The sequence below is a fragment of the Peromyscus leucopus genome, chromosome 8b (genome assembly GCF_004664715.2).
Source record: "Peromyscus leucopus breed LL Stock chromosome 8b, UCI_PerLeu_2.1, whole genome shotgun sequence".
Classification (NCBI taxonomy): domain Eukaryota; kingdom Metazoa; phylum Chordata; class Mammalia; order Rodentia; family Cricetidae; genus Peromyscus; species Peromyscus leucopus.
In genome coordinates this window covers 91050509-91070998 of record NC_051086.1, presented here as the reverse complement: position 1 = coordinate 91070998, position 20490 = coordinate 91050509, and the positions used below count along the sequence as shown (strand labels likewise).

The window sequence follows — 20490 nt, the reverse complement described above, 5'->3', positions numbered from 1 at the left end:
TGGAAAGAAGACTCAGAGGCATCTTAAGAATTAACATGGCTGCGGGGGGGGGGGGGTCCAGCCTCAAAGGACTGAAGCACTTTCCCTTCACCCAGGGCATTTTTATTTTCTCTCTATTTACAGTTTAGTCAGTTCATTTCCATATCATCAAAGAAACCTGAAAGGAGCTCCCAAAGATACAATGCCAAGTGCAAATTCCTAGATTTCTCAGGTACCAGGTTTTCCGGGTTTCCTGAACCAAGTTTTTGCATGGGCCTTTGATCCTTGGGAGACTCTCAGACAAGATTCACATAGGACGATAAGAGAAACAAAAGGTATCAGAGAAACAAAAGGTGTGGTTAAACAAAGGATGGATTAGGACTAGGCGCTGCTCTCTGGAGCCAGTACACTTTCAAAAATAACAAAGGGCGTGGTAGTTTAATGCCGAGCATCCCAGCACTGAGGGAGCAGAGACAGGAGCATTGCCACAAGTTTGAGGATAGCCTGGGACACATGAGACTTGAAGGAAAAATAAAGGCCAGTGAGATGGCTCAGCAGGTAAGGGCACCAACCAAGCCTGATGACTTTGAGTTCTATCCCTGGACCTACGGGGTGGAAAGAGACCAATTCATGCAAGTTGTCCTCTGACCTCCACACATTCGCCATGGTGTGTGCCCACTCATATGCATATACAAACTCACAAATGTAACTTTAAAAAAGGGGGAGGGCCAGGCATGGAGTCCCAGCACTGAGGAGGCAGAGGCAGGAGAATTGCCACAAGTTTTAGGCTATCTTGTCTACATAGTGACCTCTAGGCCAGCCAAGGCTATGTAATGAAGCCTGTCTCAAAACAACAGCAAAAGACAAAACAACCAGCCTGCTCTACATAGCAAGTTCCAGGACAGCCAGGACCACATAGAGAGACCCTGTCTTGAAACAACAACAAAAAAGCATGGGTATATAATACACACACATACATAATGAAAGAAAGGTAATCTGTACTGCATAGCATACTTAAAGATTTCTAAAGTGGCCGGACCTGGCAGCACATGCCTTTAATTCCAGGACTAGAGAGGCTGAGTCAGGTAGATCTATCTCAGAGTTCAAGGCCAGCCTGGTCTACATAGTGAGTTCTAGGTAAGCCAGGGCTACACAGAGAGACTATCTCAAAAGCAAACAAACATTAAAAAAAAAAAAAAAAAAAAAAAAAAAAAACAGATTACTAAAGTATTCTATACTTTGGTTTTTTGGGGGGAGCAAGGGGAGAAAGGCTCCCATGTAGCCAAGGCTGGCCTCAAACATGCTATGTAACTAAACATGAACATGAACTGATCCTCCTGCCTCCACCCGCTAGTGCTGAGATTACAAGTGTGTGCTACCCGGGCTGCAGAGATGGCTCAGTGGTGGCTCACAACCATCTCTAGTGGGATCTGATGCCCTCTTCTGGCATAAAGGTGTACATGCAGGCAGAGCACTCATACATAAATAAGTCCTTTCAAAAACTTTTAAAACAAAACCCTCTCTTAAGAAACAAAAAGAAAAAAGAAGTGTGTGCTACCATCCCCTCCAAACAAGTGGTTTTGTTTTAAAACAAGATCTCACTGTGTAAACCAAACTGGCCTTGAACTCAGAGATCTACCTGCCTCTGCCTGAGTACTATATAATTAAAGGTGTGCTCTCAGGTCCTTTGGAAGAGAGTGAGTGCTCTTAACTGTAGCACTCCAGCCTCTTGGGTTTTTGTTCTTGTGTTTGTTTTGGTTTGAGACAGGGTTTCCCTATGTTGTCCTAGACCTTGATATGTGGCCCAGTATCTCTGACCTCGAACTCAGAGATACTCCTGCCTCTCTGCCTCTAACAGGCGTGTGCCACCAAGGCAGAGTCTCCTATAGCTCATGCTGGTCTTGAACTCATTATGTAACCGGGGATGACCTTGAACTTCTGATCCCCTGTTTACTACCTCCTGTGAGTTGGGGTTATAGTCATGGGCCACCACTCTGGACACAGGTCTTTCTGTTGAGCCACATAATAGTTTTCCAAGATATCTCCTTTGTCATTCATTCTCGCCAGGCAGGTACACAGGGTCTCTGCAGGGCTTCATACTCTGTGTTCTCCAGTGCAGTGAGCCTGGTCACACTTGTCGGTCAGGAGGCAGCCTTCAGGAGATCTCACACAGAGCATCACTGAAGGCAAGATGTGTAGGGAAGCTGATGTGCAGGCATCAAGCCAAGTGGTCAATTGCTCCCTAATGAAGATTCCATTCAGAACTGGTGGCTGGAGGCTGGAGAGACATCTCAGTGATTAAGAGCATTGGCTGCTCTTCCAGAGATACTTGGGTTCAATTCCTAGCACCCATGTGGTTGGTTGTAAACAACCATAGTCAACTGAAGTTCCAGGGAATCTGATGCCCTCTTCTGGCTTTCATGCAGACAGGGATGAGGTGCACGGGTATACATTTAGACAAAACACCACACACGTAAAATAAAAAATAAAACGATTAAAAATGTTTTTTAAAATTGGCAGGTGAGGGAGACTGGTCTGTTCATAACCTTAGGAAATGTTTCCTCCTGCTTCAGAAAATATTTTAATTGCAGCCAGGCATGGTGGCCCATGCCTATAGTCACAGGCATGTATGTGTGTGTGTGTGTGTGTGTGTGTATACATGTAAAAATGTAAATATAAGCTGGGTGTGGTGGTTCACAAATGTCATTCCAGTACTCAGGAGACTGAGAAAGTTGGATTCTAGCCTAAGCTATGAAGTGAGTTCCAGTCTTAGCTACAGAGTAAGCCCTGTCTCAGAAGAAGGGCTGGTGAGATGGCTTAGAGGTGAAGAGCACTTACTGCTCTTATAGAAGACATGAGTTCTGTTCCTAGCACCCACATCAAATGGTTCATAACAGCCTGTAACTTCAACTCCAGGAGATTCATACTCACACATACACACACATGTTGATACATACACATAATTAAAAATAAATCCTTTAAAATAAATTGAAAATTTTGGAGTAATAATCATAAATAGGGGCTGGAAAGATGGCCCAGTGTTTTAGAGCACTTTCTGCTCTTGCAGAGGACCTGGAAAGGACCCAAGTTCAATTCCCAGCACCCACATAGTGACATACAGTCATCTGTTACACCAGTTCCAGGGAATCCAACACCTTCCTCTGACCTCCTTGGTCACTAGGCACATACATACATGCAGGTAAAATACTCATAAATAAAAAATAAGGGGGCTGGATGCAGCCCCTGGTTTTCATCTCTGAATAAAACCAGCCAATTCTTGGTTAGTTAAGCTCTCCTGGTTGACTGAGTACCACAGGAATATTTCCCAAAGATGTTCAGAGAGGAATTGAAAAGGGCTCAGAGTAGGAAAAAAGCAAATAAAATCAGTGAGCAGTGACAGATGAGTAATCCCAAGTCTGATTGCTTGCCCATATTTAAATGATGGAATGGAAAATTCTCAATTTCCTTTAAAATATCTGATATGTTATGACTTACCAAATCTGTGTAGAACAGTAGAAATCCTAGGGGATTTTCAAAACAGCCACTTAGTGTCCCAGGTGTAAATCCAGAGAGAGAGAGAGAGAGAGAGAGAGAGAGAGAGAGAGAGAGAGAGAGAGAGAGAGAGAGAGAGAGAACGCACAAGAAAGTGTAGCCGGCTAAAGCTTAAATCCAGCCACATGTTCCCTCTTGTGCCGAGTCAAGGCTTGGGTCTGGCTTCCTTAAGCTCCGACCACGTGCGTTGGCTTTACAGGCAGGGCCCTGTTCGGCAGGGCAGGTCTGAGTTGTTTGTAACACCTGTAACACCGGCTTTAAGCAAGCAGGATTTAAGCAAGCAGCTCACCGATAGTCCAGCCTGAGGTCAAACAGACCTAGACCCAGGCTAAGAAGCCACTGCTCGGACTAAGAAGCCGACCGGTGCCTGCCACCGCCTGCCGCTCTTGCGGGAAAGCGGACCTGCTGCCAAGCCAAGCGGTTTTTAATGGATTCTTTTCACGTTGGGCGCCAGATATTGATGTAACCAACCATCTTATTAAATAAGAAACACAGAAACAATGTAAAAGAGAAAGCCGAGAGGTCAGAGCTCAGAGCTAAAATCTCACCCTTCCGCCTGCGGTGTCCCAGCTTCCCGAAAGAGGCTTAGTGGTTAAGAGCACTGCCTGCTTTTCCAAAGGACCCAGGTTCAATTCCCAGCACCCACATGGCAACTCACAACTGTCTGTAATTCCTGGTCCAGGGGATCTGGCACCCTCACACAGACATACATGAAGGCAGAACACCAGTGAACATAAGAAAAAAAAAAAAAAGCAAAAATAAATAAATAAATAAAAATAAAAATATGCCGGGCGGTGCTGGCATACACCTTTAATCTCAACATTTGGGATGCTGAGAAAGGCAGATCGTTGGAGGCCTGCCTGGTCACAAAGTTCCAAGACAACCAGAGCTGTTACACAGAGAAATCTTGTCTCAAAATCCGGCCCCCCAATTATATATATATAATTTTTTAAAGAGCGAGGAGTGCCACATGCTTAGTCTAGTCGATAACAGTTGACATCTTTGGGCTGAACCCTAGAGATAACATTTGATTTTTCAGCCAACAATGCACAAGCCACTTTGTTGCCTATGACATACTTTTTTATTCATTTAATGGAGACAGGGTCTCTGTATGCAACGTAGGTTACACGGGAACTGGAAATCCTGTCTCAGCCCCCGCAATGTTGGGGTTACAGGCTTGCGCCCCCGCAGAAACCTGGCTCCTTCCTCCACGGCGAAACAGTGAATTTCAGACCGCGCCCCCCTCCTAGTGGCAGAGCAGGGGACCACAACGAAGGAAACGACGGGGCCGAGCGCGCAGACTCACGCGCCCTCTCTGCCCCGCCCTCCGTACGCCGGAGACGGAACTCTGTTCCTGTCTGCTGCCAGCGCTGCTAATAAAGCTCGATTCAAACAAACGCCCCGCCCAACGCGACCTCAACCAGCAACTTCCGCCAGCAGCTTTGACCACCAACCGAGAGAGGCGCAGCGGAGCCCGAAAGGCGGGACCGGAAGTGAGGCCGCCGCTCCGCAGGGTGAAAGGTTGGCGGAAGTGCCCTTCCTTCCTTTCCGCTGGGTCCCGGCTCCTTGCTGTCGGTGAGTAGCGGCCTGGCGCGGGTCTTGCCATCCGCCGCCATCGCGACCCCGGGGTCGGGTGGCCGCGCGCGGACGGACTCTGAGCCTCTGGCGGCTTCGTGGCGAGTCGCGTCGCTCGAGCAGAACCTGCGCGCGGTGTGGCCTCGTCGGCAGCGAGCGACCCGGGCTGGCATCTAGAGAAGTCGGCCCCGGGGCCTTGCGCCTCACGAGTGTCTGAGCGGCTCCTTGTCTTTGTTCTCTGCAGACATGGGCAAGTTCATGAAACCCGGGAAAGTGGTGCTGGTCCTGGCTGGACGCTACTCCGGACGCAAAGCCGTCATCGTGAAGGTAGCAGACCGCCAGGGCGCGTCGCTTGCTCGCGGGGAGTTGGGCGGCACCATGGGCATCGGGCGGGATCGGAATTTAAGATCCCGGTTCCGAGCAGTAGCCACGGGGCCCGGGATCGAAATTTAAGATCCCCGTTCGGAGCAGTAGCCCCGGGACCCGGCGGCCAAGCCGCGGGCGGTAAATGCATGACCGGTCTGAAGCAAGCGTGCGGTGAAAAGTTTAGAGGGGTTAACTTGTGTCACGTCAAAAGTAATCCCTGCTGCAGCTGAGATCTGTGGAATGGGAGAGACTGCTTTTACTTACCACGTCCCCTGGGTGTTTTAGACTTGCGCTGTTGAGGACACTGGCTTCCGCGCCTGCCATTTGTCTGGAGCCTGGTCTCTGGGGCCACGCTGCCAGCCTTGGAGTCTCAGCTCTAACCTTAGCCTCGTGGACAAGTTGAAAGATGATAGATGGCACCTAACGCTCCGAGTGTCTACTTTTTTGTTTGTTTTTCCGAGACAGGGTCTTGCAGTGTAGCTCTGTCCCACGCCGGACTTGAACTGCCGGCATTAAAATCTTGTGCCACCAAGCCCAGCGTGAATATTTGGATGCAGCTTTTAAACCTGTCTCTCAAATGCTTTTGCAAAGTCTTGTGATGCGAATAAACACTGCTAACACACACTTACTGTCCTGTTGGCTCTTTGTTTGAGCTTAGCGTTAAGTGGTTGTGGTTATCCTCTACAGTAGTGTGGAGGTGTGTGTTTAATGAACATACAGTTTTACTGATAAGGGTCCAATCGGTAACATCAGTGTGTGTGTGTGTGTGTGTTTTTCTTCCTCACTTAGAACATTGATGACGGCACCTCAGACCGCCCTTACAGCCATGCCCTGGTGGCTGGAATTGACCGCTATCCCCGAAAAGTGACAGCTGCCATGGGCAAGAAGAAAATCGCCAAGAGGTCAAAGATCAAGTCCTTTGTGAAAGTTTATAACTACAATCACCTCATGCCCACAAGGTGAGCTTTCCAAAAAAATGGGAAAGTGTGGATTTTCACTTCCTCCCCTGAGGAAGAGACGGCCTTGTGGGTACTGTGGTACAAGAAAAGATCATCTTTCGTTCATGTCCTCCTTGCCCTCTCCTGCCTGTGGATGATCCTCTTCCCTCAGTCCTGGGAATGCTAAGCACTGCCTACCACATGCACGACCCTGGCTTCTGCCTCAGTGCCATTGGGGGGGGGGGGAGTAACTTGATTTGACTCTGCTCCATCTTGGAGAATGCCTCTCTTTTTGTCTCCAGGATCCCTCCTATTGTGGGGGTGGGGGCTTTTCAAGACAGGGTTTCTTTGTGTGGCCTTGAATTCACATCCATCCAAGTGCTGGGGTGGTTTTTTTGTTTTTTAGCAGGGGTACCCTCAAATCTGGGGCCCTGTGTTCTGTGTGGGAGCACCTTATAGCAGCTCCTCTTGCTTTCTGTTCTCCATCTTGACTGAGTAGGATTGAAATTTTTTATTAAGTAAAGATGGCTGCATTGGTCTGCCTTCTCTCACTGTTCTACAAGATGATTTCCTTTGGGTTTGTGCCTGCTGTTGGTGACCAGAGTTTATCCCTGGAGTTTGTATAGAGGTAGGAGGAGAGGGCTGCACAAGTGCTTGGTTTAGACCACACTGGAGAGGTGACTTAGTCATGAATCATCATCGATGATTGGTCTGTGCGTATGTGTATCGAGTGGGTGCTGAGAATTGAGCTTAGGTTCTCTGGAAGCGCAATCAGTGCTCTGGACCACTGAACCATTGTTACAGGGGCGCCCCCAGAAACAGTTTCTTTTTCTTTTTTTTAAAGATTCATTTATTTATTTTGTATACAGCATGTATGACTACAGGTCAGATGAGAGCACCAGATCTCATCACAGATGGCTGTGAGCCACCATGTGGTTGCTGGGAATTGAACTCAGGACCTCTGCAAGAACAGCCAGTGCTCTTAACCTCTGAGCCATCTCTCCAGCCCTAGAAATAGTTTCTTTACACCCAGTTGGTGGTAGTGTAGTTACGATCCTAGCTGAAGCAAGGGGAGCTGTGGGCCAGCCAGAGCTGAGTGAGAGTGTTGGGTGAGAAGCCAGTTTTCATTACTTTAACTGCAGAGGCCTTAGTGCCACAGTCTTCCAGCACACGCTATCTCAGTACAGGGATAGTAAAGAATGACAGGAATTGAGGGTCCTGAACTGTAGCTGTCTTCAAGAATCGTTGGGGAGCAGTCTTAAAGTCTTGTGTGATAAATCTCACTCTTAAAAAGGAGTTCTGGAAATTAAAGTAAGATGTCCCAGAGTTTAGGACCATGGAAATGGATATTAATTAAAATGAGAAGTTCCAAGAAATTGCATGAAGGTGCCCAGCTTTAGTAGATGTCCTTCACTATTTCACTGAGGGATTGGATCCTACTGCCCCCTGTCCCTCGAGGACTAGGCCAAATTAAGTCCCTAACTAATCCTTCCTCTGCTCCGTTTCCCCAGGTACTCTGTGGACATCCCCTTGGACAAAACAGTTGTCAACAAGGATGTCTTTAGAGACCCAGCCCTGAAACGCAAGGCCAGGCGGGAGGCCAAGGTCAAGTTTGAGGAAAGGTAAGTAGGTCCTATCTTTGTTGAATACACTTTTACTACTTCCCATGAAACAATTTGTTTTTCTGTTCCATTTTTCATATATCTTCTTTCTGTTTTTTCCTTTCTAGATACAAGACAGGGAAGAACAAATGGTTTTTCCAAAAGCTTCGCTTTTAGATATATTTTTGTTCCCATCATTAAAAAACAAAAAACAAAAAGCTTGTGTCTGCCTGCTGCATGTATATTGAAAAAGGAGACCTTGGGATAAGAGACACTGAAAAGGGGGCTGTGAAATGAAGCCAGTGTGCTTTGTGAGTCTTGAACTAGGTGACCAGCTGGTGGATTGAAAACCTCCTTGAAGACCCTGCGCCTTTGCCCCAGAGCTGCTCCTGACATTTTAATGAGGTGTAGAGCTGTGTTCTGTCAAAGCAGGGAAGGGTGAAGCTCAGCCTGCCTCCTGTTAGGAACCTCACTCTGATAACCCGGGTCCATGACTACGCTGCAGAGATTTAAAATGCAGACATAGTAGCTGGTGCCTTTAATCCCAACAGGGTGATCTCTGTGAGTTTAACGCCATCCTGGTCTACATAGTTCTGGGGCAGACAGATCAATAGTGAGATCCTATTTTAAAGAAGTGCCCCCATGAGGGGTGGTGGTGACATACACCTTTAATCCCACTATGTGGGAGGCAGAGAACAGCCAGGCCTACACAGAGAAACCCTGTCTCAAAAAAACAAAACAACCTCCCAAACAAAGAAATGCAGGCATATGGCACTAGAGGCAGGTGGGTTGAGGCCAGCCAGTGTTACATAGTGTCAGCATTTTAAAAAAGGTTTGTGAGGGGAACCAGGTGACTGTGTGCTAATAGAAAAAGCTGGTGGTGACTCAGTGCAAATCCAGTGTTGGCTAGTACAGCCCTGGCAGTGTTCACCATCCTAAAGATCATTAAGAGATCCTGACTCTGGATGGATGGCCCATCGTTTAGGAACAAGGGTCTCTTAGGACCAGAGTTTGTTTCCCAGCACCTACATCACACACAATTCTTAAGAATTAAGGGAGGGCGGCAGTGGTACACTCCTTTAATCTCAGCACTAAGGAGGCAGAGGCAGGTGAATCTCTGAGTTCGAGGCCAGCCTGGTCTACATAGTAAGTTCCAGAACAGGTACCAAAACGACACTGAGAAACCCTGTCTCGAAAAAACAAAAAAGATAAGGGAGGGTGAGGCAGAGGCAAGTGGATCTGAGTTGGAGGACAGCCAGCACTGCACAATGAAACCCTGCCTGAAAAAGGGGGCAGGATGGCATGGTGGGTAAGGGCTGCAGCGTGCTGCAGCTGCCAAGTCTAATGAATAATTCCCTGGAACCCACAGGATACCAACCCATAAAAGTCGTTACCCCCATGCCTTCACAATAGTATGTGGACACTCCTGCCCATACAATAAATGTAATTTTAAAAATAAAATCTGCTGGATGTGCCTTCACATGTCTTTAATCTCAGCATGTTGGAAGCAAACGCCATAGAGTTCAAAGCCAGCTAGAGCTACATGCTAATCATCTGTCTAAGAAAGGGGTAGAGGGAAATCCTAGGGATTCTTGAATCAACTGCCTGGGAAGATGGGTTGGGGCCAGTACCCACTCCCTTTGCAATCCCCTAGAGCATACACCTGACTCAGGCATCAGGCTGGGTCTTTGCAGTTGAAGGCTCCTCCCAAGGGTGGGGCTGTGTACTCGGAGGCGGGAATTCACAGGAAACGAAAGTAGAACCAAAACTTGTAAGCAGAAGTGGCTGGAGTTTATTTCAGACGCCGCTGGAGGCTGAGGAGGCCAAAGCCCCCTCTAAGGGCCCGAGCCAGACTTTAGTCCTCCAGGACCCTCCTGCTCTGAAGCCTCTGCTTTTGCCAACCAGGTGTGAGTCATGTCTGTGACTCTCCAAGATGTAAGTAAGGGAGCAGGAGTGTTTCGGGTGTGTGAGGGGGAATCCAGAGTGCTCTAGGCTGAGAACCTGCTCAGCTCACACCCACTGAAGGGCTGGAAAGAAGTAGAGAACTGGGATCACCTCAGGCTGTGGAGGCTGCTCATTTTTACCTAGTGCCTCAAAGAGCAGGACTTTCAGCACACGCAGGTCAGGACCTTGATGATTCTGTGTAGGTTCGTGTTTCGTAGATATTGGCATTAGTTAAATTATTCTGTACCTGCTCTAATGGGAAATAGGGATGCCCTGGGGTATCTCCCAGCCTCAGAGTCCTCCCCTCAGATTTCCATATCAACCTATTGCTCCTCTCTAGGACAGGTGGTCTCTTGAGTGCTCACTTTCCTCTGACTCGGTGGCCTCTGACCAGCTAGGCCCAGCTGTGAAGTGGTCCTGCCTGCCGCCAGTGAGGAGGGATCCAGCGCAGCTTGTCCTCCCCAGCTTTCCCAGTCTCCCCCTCTCCTTAGTTCTTTGGCTTGAGAAGCTTTCATTTGCTTCTCAGATATAATAAGGAGAACCACAGGCTTCCGGAGCAGAGCTGCCTGGCTTCAAATCCTGGTTTCTTCAGATCGTTGCCTTGGACCAATCATTAGCCTTTCTGGAGTTTACAGTCTAATCCCCATTTCCTCACTTACTACGAAGGGATGTTAAACTTCTTCACAAGGGTTCCTATGGGGAAGGCTAGGGAGGCAGACAGCTCAGTCTGTAAACTGCTTATCTTCAAGCATGAGAAGGAATTCGGGCCTCAGAACCCAGGTTAAAAGCTGAGTGCAGCGACAGGTGCTTGTGACCCAGCAGAAGAGAGAGGCACACCCCTGGGGTCTGTCGGTGAGCCACCCTGGCCTCCTGGACAGCTCCAGACCAGTGAGAGACCCTGTCTTTAAAGGTAAGGGAGAGGCCTGGAGAGATGGCTCAGCGGTTAAGAGTATGTGTTGCTCTGGGAGAGAGCCTGGCTTCAGTTCCCACCAGCATGTGGGTTCACAACCATCCGGAACTCTAGTTCCAGGGGATCCAGTGCCGCCTTCTGGCCTCTCCAGGCACCTGGCATGCATGTGGTACACTGACATGCACGCAAGCAAAACATCCACAAATGTAAATATATGTGTGTATCCTGGGAACTGTACTAGAGAGATGGCTCAGTGGTTAAGAGCTCTGACTATCCTTCTAGAAGACCAGGATTTCCTAGCACTCACACGGATGCTCACAACCTTCTGTAACTCCAGTTCTAGGGGATCCGGCACCTCTTTTGGCCTCCTGGGACAGGGCATGCACATGGTGCACAGACATATGTGTAGCCAAAATACCCACACACATGAAAAAGAAAAATCCTGGTAACTAAATTTAGGTCATAATCGCTAAGCCACCTCTCCAGTCTCATTATCTTTCTAAAAAATTGGTTTAGATTAATTTATCTTTTCTGAAAGATCTATTTTTATCTTTTATCATTATATTGGTTTCTTGCCTGCATGTGTGTCTATATACCACTTGCATGCCTAGTGCCTGTGGAGGACAGAAGAGGGGATTGGATTCCCTGGATCTGAAGTTACAGCTGGTTATGAATCTCCATGTGGATGCTGGGAATTGAACCTGGGTCTCTATAAGAAGAGCCAGTGCTCTGAAGTGCTGAGCCGTGTCTCGAGCCCCAGATTTATTTCTTATTTTATTTGTGTGAGTGTTCTACCAGCATGTGTGTGTGTGTGTGTGTGTGTGTGTGTGTGCACCATGTGTGTCACTGGTGCCCTCGGAGGTCAAAAGAGGATGTTGGGGGGGGGGGCTGGAGAGATGGCTCAGAGGTTAAGAGCACTGGCTGCTCTTCCCAAGGTCCTGAGTTCAATTCCCAGCAACCACATAATGGCTCACAACCATCTGTAATGAGATCTGGTGCCCTCTTCTGGCCTGCAGGTGTATACGCAGACAGAACACTGTATATCTAATAAATAAATAAATAAATCTTTAAAAAAAAAAAAAAAAAAAAAAAAGAGGATGTTGGAGCCCCTCTAGGGAATCAAGGACAGTTGGGAGCCAACATGTGGGTGCTGGGAACTGAACCTGAGTCCTCTGCAAGAGCAACAAGTGCTTTTTGTTGTTTGTTTATTTATTTTTAAATTATTTTTATTTTATGTGAGTTGGTGTTTTGCCATGGGTGTCAGGTCCCCTGGAAATGGAGTTACAGACAGTTGTGAGCTGTCATGTGGGTGCTGGGAATTGAACCTGGGTCCAACTGGAAGAGCAGTCAGTGCTCTTAACTGCTGAGCCATATCTCCAGCCCTTGTTGTTTGTTTATTGAGACAGGATCCCTCGGTGTAGCCGTAGCCCTGTCTGTCCTAGAACAAGCTCTGTAGACAAGGCTGGCCTCGAACTCACAGAGATCTAATTGCCTCTGCCTCCCAAGTGCTGAGATTAGAGGCGTGTGCTAAAGGCGTGTGCCGCCACTGTCCAGACAGCAAGTGCTTTTTTTTTTTTTTTTTTTTTTTTAAGATTTATTTATTATGTATACAGTGTTCTGGGTGTATGCCTGCAGGCCAGAAGAGGGCGCCAGATGTGAGCCACCATGTAGATGCTGGGAATTGAACTCAGAAACTTTGGAAGAGCAGCCCAGAGCTCTTAACCTCTGAGGCATCTCTCTAGCCCTGCCAGTAATGTATCTTTTAATCACTACATAATCTTTCTGACTGTGCGTGCGTGCGTTTATGAGCACACTTGTCATGGTGAGCATATGGCAGTCACAGGATAACTTTCAGGAAGTTCTCTCCTCCCATCATTGATCTGGGGTCAAATTCAAGTCATCAGTCTTGTGTGTCAAGTGTTTTTATCACTAAGCCATCTCACCAGTTCCCCCACCCCCTATTTTAGTGTAATACCATTTACCCAGAAGGCAGGGGAAACAGATCAGTGGCTAATGAGGACCTGCTCAGTGCCAGGTGCGGGAGGATGCCATCATTCAAGTATCACAAAATCACCTCCTAGGCTGGGAGTGTAGCTCTGGGATAGAGCATGTGTTTAACATTTACAAGTCCGTTTCTATACCCATCACTGTGGTGGGGAGGGCAGATCACAGAAGTTTGGCAACTTGGATTAGGCAATTAAAAACAGTTATACTTATCATAAAGACAATGATCAGAAGTTCACATACAGATAAGTCCTCAACTCACAACCGTCTGGCCTTACAATAGTGTTCAAGTGACCACATTCAGTAAGAAGTATCTTTTGTTTTAATTTTTGTTTGTTTACTTTTGTTTTGCTTTTGAGGCAAGGTCTCACTAGCAGCATTGGCTGGCTTGGAAGTCACTATGTAGACCAGGCTGGCCTCAGACTCACAGATCCACTTGCCTCTCTGCCTCTCCCAAACTAGGCTTAAAGTTATGCTCCACCACACCTAGCCAGGTAGTGCTCTTTGAATTTTGATCTCTTCTATTTGTGATCTGATGTTATCTCTGCTTATGGCAAGGAGTCATGCGGATGACCTCTGACACCCTACAATGCTAAACCATGACAAGTGAACACAGAGTACTCTCCTCCTCCTCCGTGTTTCTGTCTTCTTACTTCCTATTTATTGAGACAGGGTCTGGATATGTAACCCAAGCTGGTCTCAAATTCTGTCTTCCCATTACAGCTTCCCTAGTGCTGAGACTATAGACTTTCACTACCACATCTGGTTTATTCAATGCTTTTCTTTTCTCCCTCTGTTTCTGTCTCTGTGTGTGTGTGTGTGTGTGTGTCTCTCTCTCTCTGTCTCTCTTTCAGAAACAGGGCTTCTCTGTGTAACCCTGGCTGTCCTGGAACTTGCTCTATACACCAGGTTGGTCTCAAACTCAGATCTGTCTGCCTCTGCCTCTGGAGTGTTGGGACTAAAGGTATGCACCACCACGGCCTGGCTCAATGCATTTCTTAAAAGTATAATTTCCATTTTTTTTCTTAGATGTTTGGTCTTTCCTTCTTATGAAGCAAGCTCCTTACATGGGCTTTGGTGGCAAATCTAAATCAGAAGGGGGAGGGTCAGTCCTCCCAGGCTTCAGGAGTTTGATTCCTGACTACCTTGCTATGAATGGAACCATGCATGCAGCCTTGCATAGGATTTGGAAAGCATGTGACCATCAAAGACACTTCAGAAATGTCCCTGGTGGCAGTGGTCTCCATTGTGTTCCAAATGACATACTTCTTTTTTTTTTTTTTTTTTTTTTTTCAAGATTTATTTATACATTGTGTTCTGCTTGCATGCCAGAACAGGGCATAAGATCTCATTACAGATGGATATAAGCCGCCATGTGGTTGCTGGGAATTGAACTCAGGACCTCTCTGGAAGAGCGGCCAGTGCTCTTAACCTCTGAGCCATCTCTCCAGCCCCATGACACACTTCTTAATGGCCTTGTTGCTGTGCAGCATCTGGTTAGAGCAGCATCTCAGTTGCAGGTGGCTGCGGCTCCTGTTTTGGGTCACCTCCAAAAGTTAATGCATTTTTTGACTTACAGTTTTTTCATCTCACAGGGCTTGTCCCACTGTGAACAGAGGGCATCTAGGAGAAGGTTAGTATTGTAGATTGTTTGTAACAGGAATAAAAGGGCGAGAGCATGGTGCTTTCCTGTAATTCTTGTACTCTGGAGGCTAAGGCAGGAGGATTGCCTTGAGTTAGGGTAAGCTGGGTTAAAGAGAGACCTGTGTCCAAAATGAAAACAAAAGAAAAATGAAAATGTGCATGTCCCATAATAGATTAGGTTTTTTAAAATTTATTTTTATTTTATGTGCATTGGTGTTTTGCCTTCATGTATGTCTGGGTGAAGGTGTTGGGTCCTTTGGAACTGGAGTTACAGACAGCTGTGAGCTGCCATGTGGGTGCTGGGAATTGGACCCAGGTCCTCTGGAAGAGCAGGCAGTGCTCTTAGCCCATGAGCCATCTCTGCAGCCCCAATAGATTAGGTTTAAAAACATATGACAAAGGATATTACACAGTAGGGGACCGGGTCAGAGGGCAAGGTCCCTGCTGTGCTAGCCTGAAGGCCTGAGCTGGGATCCCAGGAACCAGCAAAGCTGGGCATTTGGTGTCTTGCATCCATAGTCCCAGTGCTTCTGTGGCAAGATGGTAGACAGAGACAAAAGAGTCCCCAGAAGTCCAGGGCTAGCCTGCTACATACAGTGGCAACACCTGAGAGACCTTGTCTCAAACATGATAGAAGGCAAGGACTAACATCTGCGTTTGTTCTCAGACTTCTGCTTGTGTGCCACATGTGCACACACATACACACACACACACACACACACACTCAAGTGCACACACATACACCAAGGGAATTGGAATACCACCATAGCGGGTGGAGCTTGAGCAACAGAATCTGGATGTGTTTGCTCATGCCAAAGTTCCTAGTCCAGTTCACCCTGTCCCTCACAGCCACACAGTTGGTTTTTTTTTTTTTTTTTGTTTGTTTTTTTTTAAATCCTGAGACAGGGTCTCATTATGTAGCCCCGGCAGGCCTGACCTGGAACTCATTTACTTATGTATTCCTTATGTATACCTCTGTCTCCCAAATACAAAGATTACAGGTATGTGCCACTGCACTTGGGTAATCTTTCTTTGTTTTGTTTTTCAAGACAGGGTTTCTCAAGCCTGGCAGTGGTGGCGCACGCCTTTAATCCCAGCACTCGGGAGGCAGAGGCAGGAGGATCTCTGTGAGTTTGAGGCCAGCCTGGACTACAGAGTGAGTTCCAGAACAGTCAGAGCTACACAGAGAAATCCTGTCTCAAAAAACAACCACAAACAAAACAGAACAGGAATACACAGGATATTGGAACCACACCTCCATGGGAAAGCCAAGCTCAGCCACTCCTTGTCACCCCACATGGGTCTTGACTTGCTGATGCCATCTAACTGGCCCTCAGCTACATTGAGTTTGTAACCTCTGATTCACAAGTGTAAACAGGGACCTTTCCCACCATTCCTAAGCCAGCGTAATGCAGTCAAGCCCTAGCTTTCCTCTGCTTGAAACAGAACACACTCACACGGAATGTCTCCAGCACCTCCCCGACGTGCTCGCTCTCTCCTGGTACTCAACTTCACTCATTTATCACACGTCTACTAAACCTGTTTCGTTCCAGAGACTTTTCTAGACATTAGGGATACAGATGGGATCTAGGCAGGGTTGGCTCATTCCAAGCAAGCAAGCAAGGACGCCCTTCCCTGGGCCAGTCTTATCGGGTTTCCTGACTAGCACCTGAGCGCTGCCAGCCACTGTGGGCGCTTTCCCACAAACAAAGGTGCATTCATTCAGACTCCTCGTGCTGTTCCCTGTCTATTCTGTCGCTGTTCTCTTTGGACTCTCTCCAACTCACACCAGCCTGGAAAGAAGGCTGCTTGGTATGTGGAAAGAGGACAGGCTAGGAGATGTGCAAATCACTTCTCCACTCAGGACTTCGTTTCTTCACTGGGAAGCACCGGGTGGCAGAGCCCTCTGGACTCAGTCTGCCTGGCCGAACGACTTCCAACAAATCCTCTAACCTTTTCCAGTCTCCTCCTCTATAAAGTAAGGTCAAGAGGGCATCCCCATAGTGTTGTGACAAGAACTGATTGACATAGTCAATTTGAAAGGTTTGGCTTATGGGTGGGGTAGCTCATGCCTGTAATCCTTGAACTCTGGAGGAGTGTTTACTCCTGCCTGAGCTGCGTGGGGGGTAGTAGTCCTGTCGTGACTACATACTACATACTACTACTCTGCCTCAAGACAACTGGAGGAGGGACTGGAGATGGAGAAGAATGCTTGAGTCCCTGGCACTCGGGAGGCAGAGCCAGGCGGATCTCTGTGAGTTGGAGGCCAGCCTGGGCTACAGAGCGAGATCCAGGAAAGGTGCAAAGCTACACAGAGAAACCCTGTCTCGAAACTCGGGGAAAAAAAAAAAAAAGAGTGTGAGGCTACACCAAGTGATGTGGCACATGCCTTTAATCCCAACACCTGGGAGGCAGAGGCAGGTGGATCTCTGTGAGCTGGAGGCCAGCCTGGTCTACAAAGTGAGTTCCTGGACAGCCAGGGCTATACAGAGAAACCCTGTCTAAAAAAAAAAAAAAAAAAAAAAAAAAAAAAAGGAGGAGGAGAGGGGGTGGGGAAAGAAGAAAAAGGGGTAAAGGTGCTTGCTGGGTGAGCCTGGCAACCCAAGTTTAATCCTCAGAACCCCACGGGGAGGGAGGAAGAACTAGCTCGACAAACTTGCCCTCAGGCCTCCAACATGCACACTCACACAGATAAATGTAGACAGCAAGCAAGCAGGTTTATCTCAGTAAATATTAACAAATAGGCCGGGGTATAGTTCAGTGAGAGTGTGCACCTCGAATGCCCACGGACCAGGGTTCAAACCCCAGAACAACCAGAAGTTAGCAAACAGTGGAGTGACGGTTTGCTATCCCTAGCCAAGGCTCCTGCTGGAGGACTCAGTTGCTTTCACCTTTAGGTTGGGATTGTCCTTCCTCTAAACTCCTGCTGCTCTTCCCAGTCAGCCACAGAACTTGGGTGAGTTTGGTACAGGACTGAGGGCCAGCGGGACTCTTCCCTAGCAGGGCCCAAGGCCTTGTAGCCAGAGCTAGACCAGTGTTTGTTAGAGTCTGGACCTAGGCTCGTGAATCAGCTGTAGCTGCTTCGGGGTCCTGAGGTGGACTGGATCAGGACCAGGCCAGTCCCGGGAAAGGGGGTCTGAGACTTGGGCATCATCTCTGCATCTGGAGAGGCCAGACCTGACCTCCCTCCCCAAGGCTGACTTGTTCTCAAGAAAGGCTGATGGCTGCTGCCTCCTCCTCTTCCTTTTTTCTTTTCTTTTCTTTTTTTTTTTTTTTTGGTTTTTCGAGACAGGGTTTCTCTGCGTAGTTTTGTGCCTTTCCTGGAGCTCACTTGGTAGCCCAGGCTGGCCTCGAACTCACAGCGATCTACCTGGCTCTGCCTCCCGAGTGCTGGGATTAAAGGCGTGTGCCACCACCGCCCGGCTTCCTTTTTTATTTTCTCCCCTAAGACAGGGTTTCTCTGTGTAGAACTGGTAGACCAGGCTGGCCTCGAACCCAGAGTTCTGCCTGCCTCTGCCTCCTGGGTGCTGGGATTAAATGGCTGCCTTCTCACCCACCTCTGCTCCAACAGGTCCTCACCAGTCTTCAGGAGGAGCAATTGAGGCTCAGGAGGAAGCTGCAGGAGCTGCAGAAGCTGAAAAGGGAGCACGTGGACTCTCCCAGAGACAAGGTTAGGTGGGAAATGAGGTTTTCCTGGTAGAAAAGGGCTGGCCAGGGACTGGAGAGATGGCTCCGTGGGTAAGAGCACTTTGATGCTCTTGCAGAGGATACAGGTTCAGTTCCTGGCACCCATCAGAGCAGCTCCTAATTGCCCAGAACTCCAGATTCGGGGGCTACAGCGCCCTCTTCTGGCCTTCATGGGGATCTGGACACACACAGACACACGTGTACCATGTAACTACTATTCCTTGCTGTGTGACCTCGAGTGTTGCTTGAGCTCTCTGAATCTCAGTTTTCTCATCTGTGAGGTCAAGTTACCTACATTCCAGGCTTGTGTGAGGACAAACCAAAAGCTTGTATGAAAAGCGGCTGGTGTGAGCTGGGCGTGGTGGCACACGCCTTTAATCCCATCATTCATCATTCGGGAGGCAGAGGCAGGAGGATCTCTGTGAGTTTGAGGCCAGCCTGGTCTACAGAGCGAGCTCCAGGACAGCCTGAGAAAGAAAGGAAGCTCAAGTGTCTGGTGTGACCTGAGGTCGTCACCACACAGCCCAGCTCTTCAGTGAAGGCGTTCATTCCGCGCCGAGCATCGAACAGAACTGGGGGAGACGTTTTGCTCAGAAGGGAAGAGTGGGGACCTCTCCTACTCTTGAAGGTTATTACTTGCTTCCCTCTCCCAACCTCCAGATCCCATTCCCGGTGCCCGAGGTCCCCCTGGTATTCCAAGGCCGCACTCAGCAGGGCAGGCAAGTGCCCAAGTTTCTGGTTTCTAACTTGAAGATCTGCTGCCCTCTGCCTGGAGGTTCTGCTCTGGTCACCTTTGATGACCCCAAAGGTTAGCCTTGGGTGGGAGGGGATCGTCTGGAAGGGGTTAGCAGGGAGGTCAGAAGGTGTCGCAGTACTGATCCTACCCTCGCTCCCTCCCCCGCCCGCCAGTGGCTGATCAGTTGCTACAACACAAGGAACATAAAATTGACATAGAGGACTGCCGGCTGCGGGTGCAGATCCAGCCCCTGGAGCTGCCTGTGGTGACCAACATCCAGGTGACCGAACGGCAGGGTCCTTTCCCGTGCTGTGGGTGGGTGGGATTCAGCAGCTGGGTTATACGGATGAGTGGGTCATCCGCTGTCTCCTGCTAGGTGTCCAGCCAGCCGGATAACCACAGGGTGCTGGTCAGTGGCTTTCCTGCTGGACTGAAGCTGAGTGAGGAGGAGCTGCTCGACAAGTTGGAGATCTTCTTTGGCAAGGCCAAGAACGGAGGCGGGGATGTGGAGGCCCGGGAGATGCTACAAGGGACCGTCATGCTAGGTTTTGCTGATGAACAAGGTATGGGTCCTGCCGGGGAGGCTGGGGGTCAGGGTGCACGAGACTGGGAGAGGAAAGGCCTTAATGACAAAGGCCACCCCTCCCTGTTCCTCACAGTGGCCCAGCACCTGTGTCAGATTGGCCAGTTCACAGTGTCACTGGGCCGACAGCAGGTCCCTCTGAGAGTCTCTCCCTATGTGAGCGGGAAGATCCAGAGAGCGGAGGTAAGTGGTGGGTGAGGCCAGGGAAGCGTCTACCTGCCCAACACCTGCCTGGGGAGGGCTCAGGGCCCCCAAACCTCACTGGCCTACCCAGCAGCCTTCCTGGCCTTCCAGACCCATCCCATGTTTTCATGAGGTACTCCTCATTCCAACCTCTGCTCCCCACGGCCCTGCATTCCAGTGAGTCCTTGTCCCGTCCTGTCTTTTTCTAGATCAAATACCAGCCAGCACTTCACTCAGTGCTGGTGACGAATATTCCTGATGTCCTGGATGCCCAAGAACTGCATGACATCCTGGAGATCCACTTCCAGAAGCCCACCCGTGGGGGCGGGGAGGTGGAGGCCCTGGCAGTTGTGCCCTCAGGGGAGCAGCGCCTGGCTGTCTTCACTTCCGCATCAAGCTAGGTCTGCATGTCCACCTGCTAGGGACTGGGACCACTGCCTAATGCTACCGAGAACAATGAAAGTACTAACCCGATGTGATGTGATGATCTTCCTCATTTCAGGACGGGGACTCTGTAAGGGGAAGGGAGGCCACGGGAGAGGGCGGAACCCAGACCTGGACAACAGTGGCCTTCCACTGATTCACTTTCTCCACCACTTTTTTTCCCCTTGAGAGACAGGGTTGCCCTGGCAGTTCTGGAACTTGCTCTGTAGCCCAGGCTGGCCTCGAACTCACAGAGATCCACCTGGCTCTGCCTCCGGAGTGCTGGGATTAAGGGCCTGCGCCGCTGCCACCACCACCACCGCCACCACCACCACCACCCGGCCCCACCACTCTTAAAGGCAACA

The 20490-nt window shown here is 49.0% G+C and overlaps 2 protein-coding genes across 2 annotated transcripts; both read left to right on the top strand.

The window, feature by feature from the left end:
- Positions 1–4995: 4995 nt before the first annotated feature.
- On the top strand, positions 4996–8229 carry Rpl27 (ribosomal protein L27). Its single transcript, XM_028856867.2, has 5 exons — positions 4996–5106; positions 5351–5433; positions 6262–6431; positions 7922–8032; positions 8140–8229. Exons 2-5 carry the CDS (start codon positions 5353–5355, stop codon positions 8186–8188), a joined length of 411 nt encoding a protein of 136 aa, XP_028712700.1. The 5' UTR covers positions 4996–5106; positions 5351–5352; the 3' UTR covers positions 8189–8229.
- Positions 8230–9767: 1538 nt separating this feature from the next.
- Positions 9768–20176, top strand: Ifi35 (interferon induced protein 35). The gene is made up of 7 exons (XM_028856869.2): positions 9768–9946; positions 18085–18183; positions 18861–19008; positions 19110–19216; positions 19313–19499; positions 19596–19702; positions 19912–20176. The coding sequence occupies exons 1-7, from the start codon at positions 9926–9928 to the stop codon at positions 20101–20103; spliced, it is 861 nt and encodes a 286-aa protein (XP_028712702.1). The 5' UTR covers positions 9768–9925; the 3' UTR covers positions 20104–20176.
- The last annotated feature ends 314 nt before the right edge of the window (positions 20177–20490 follow it).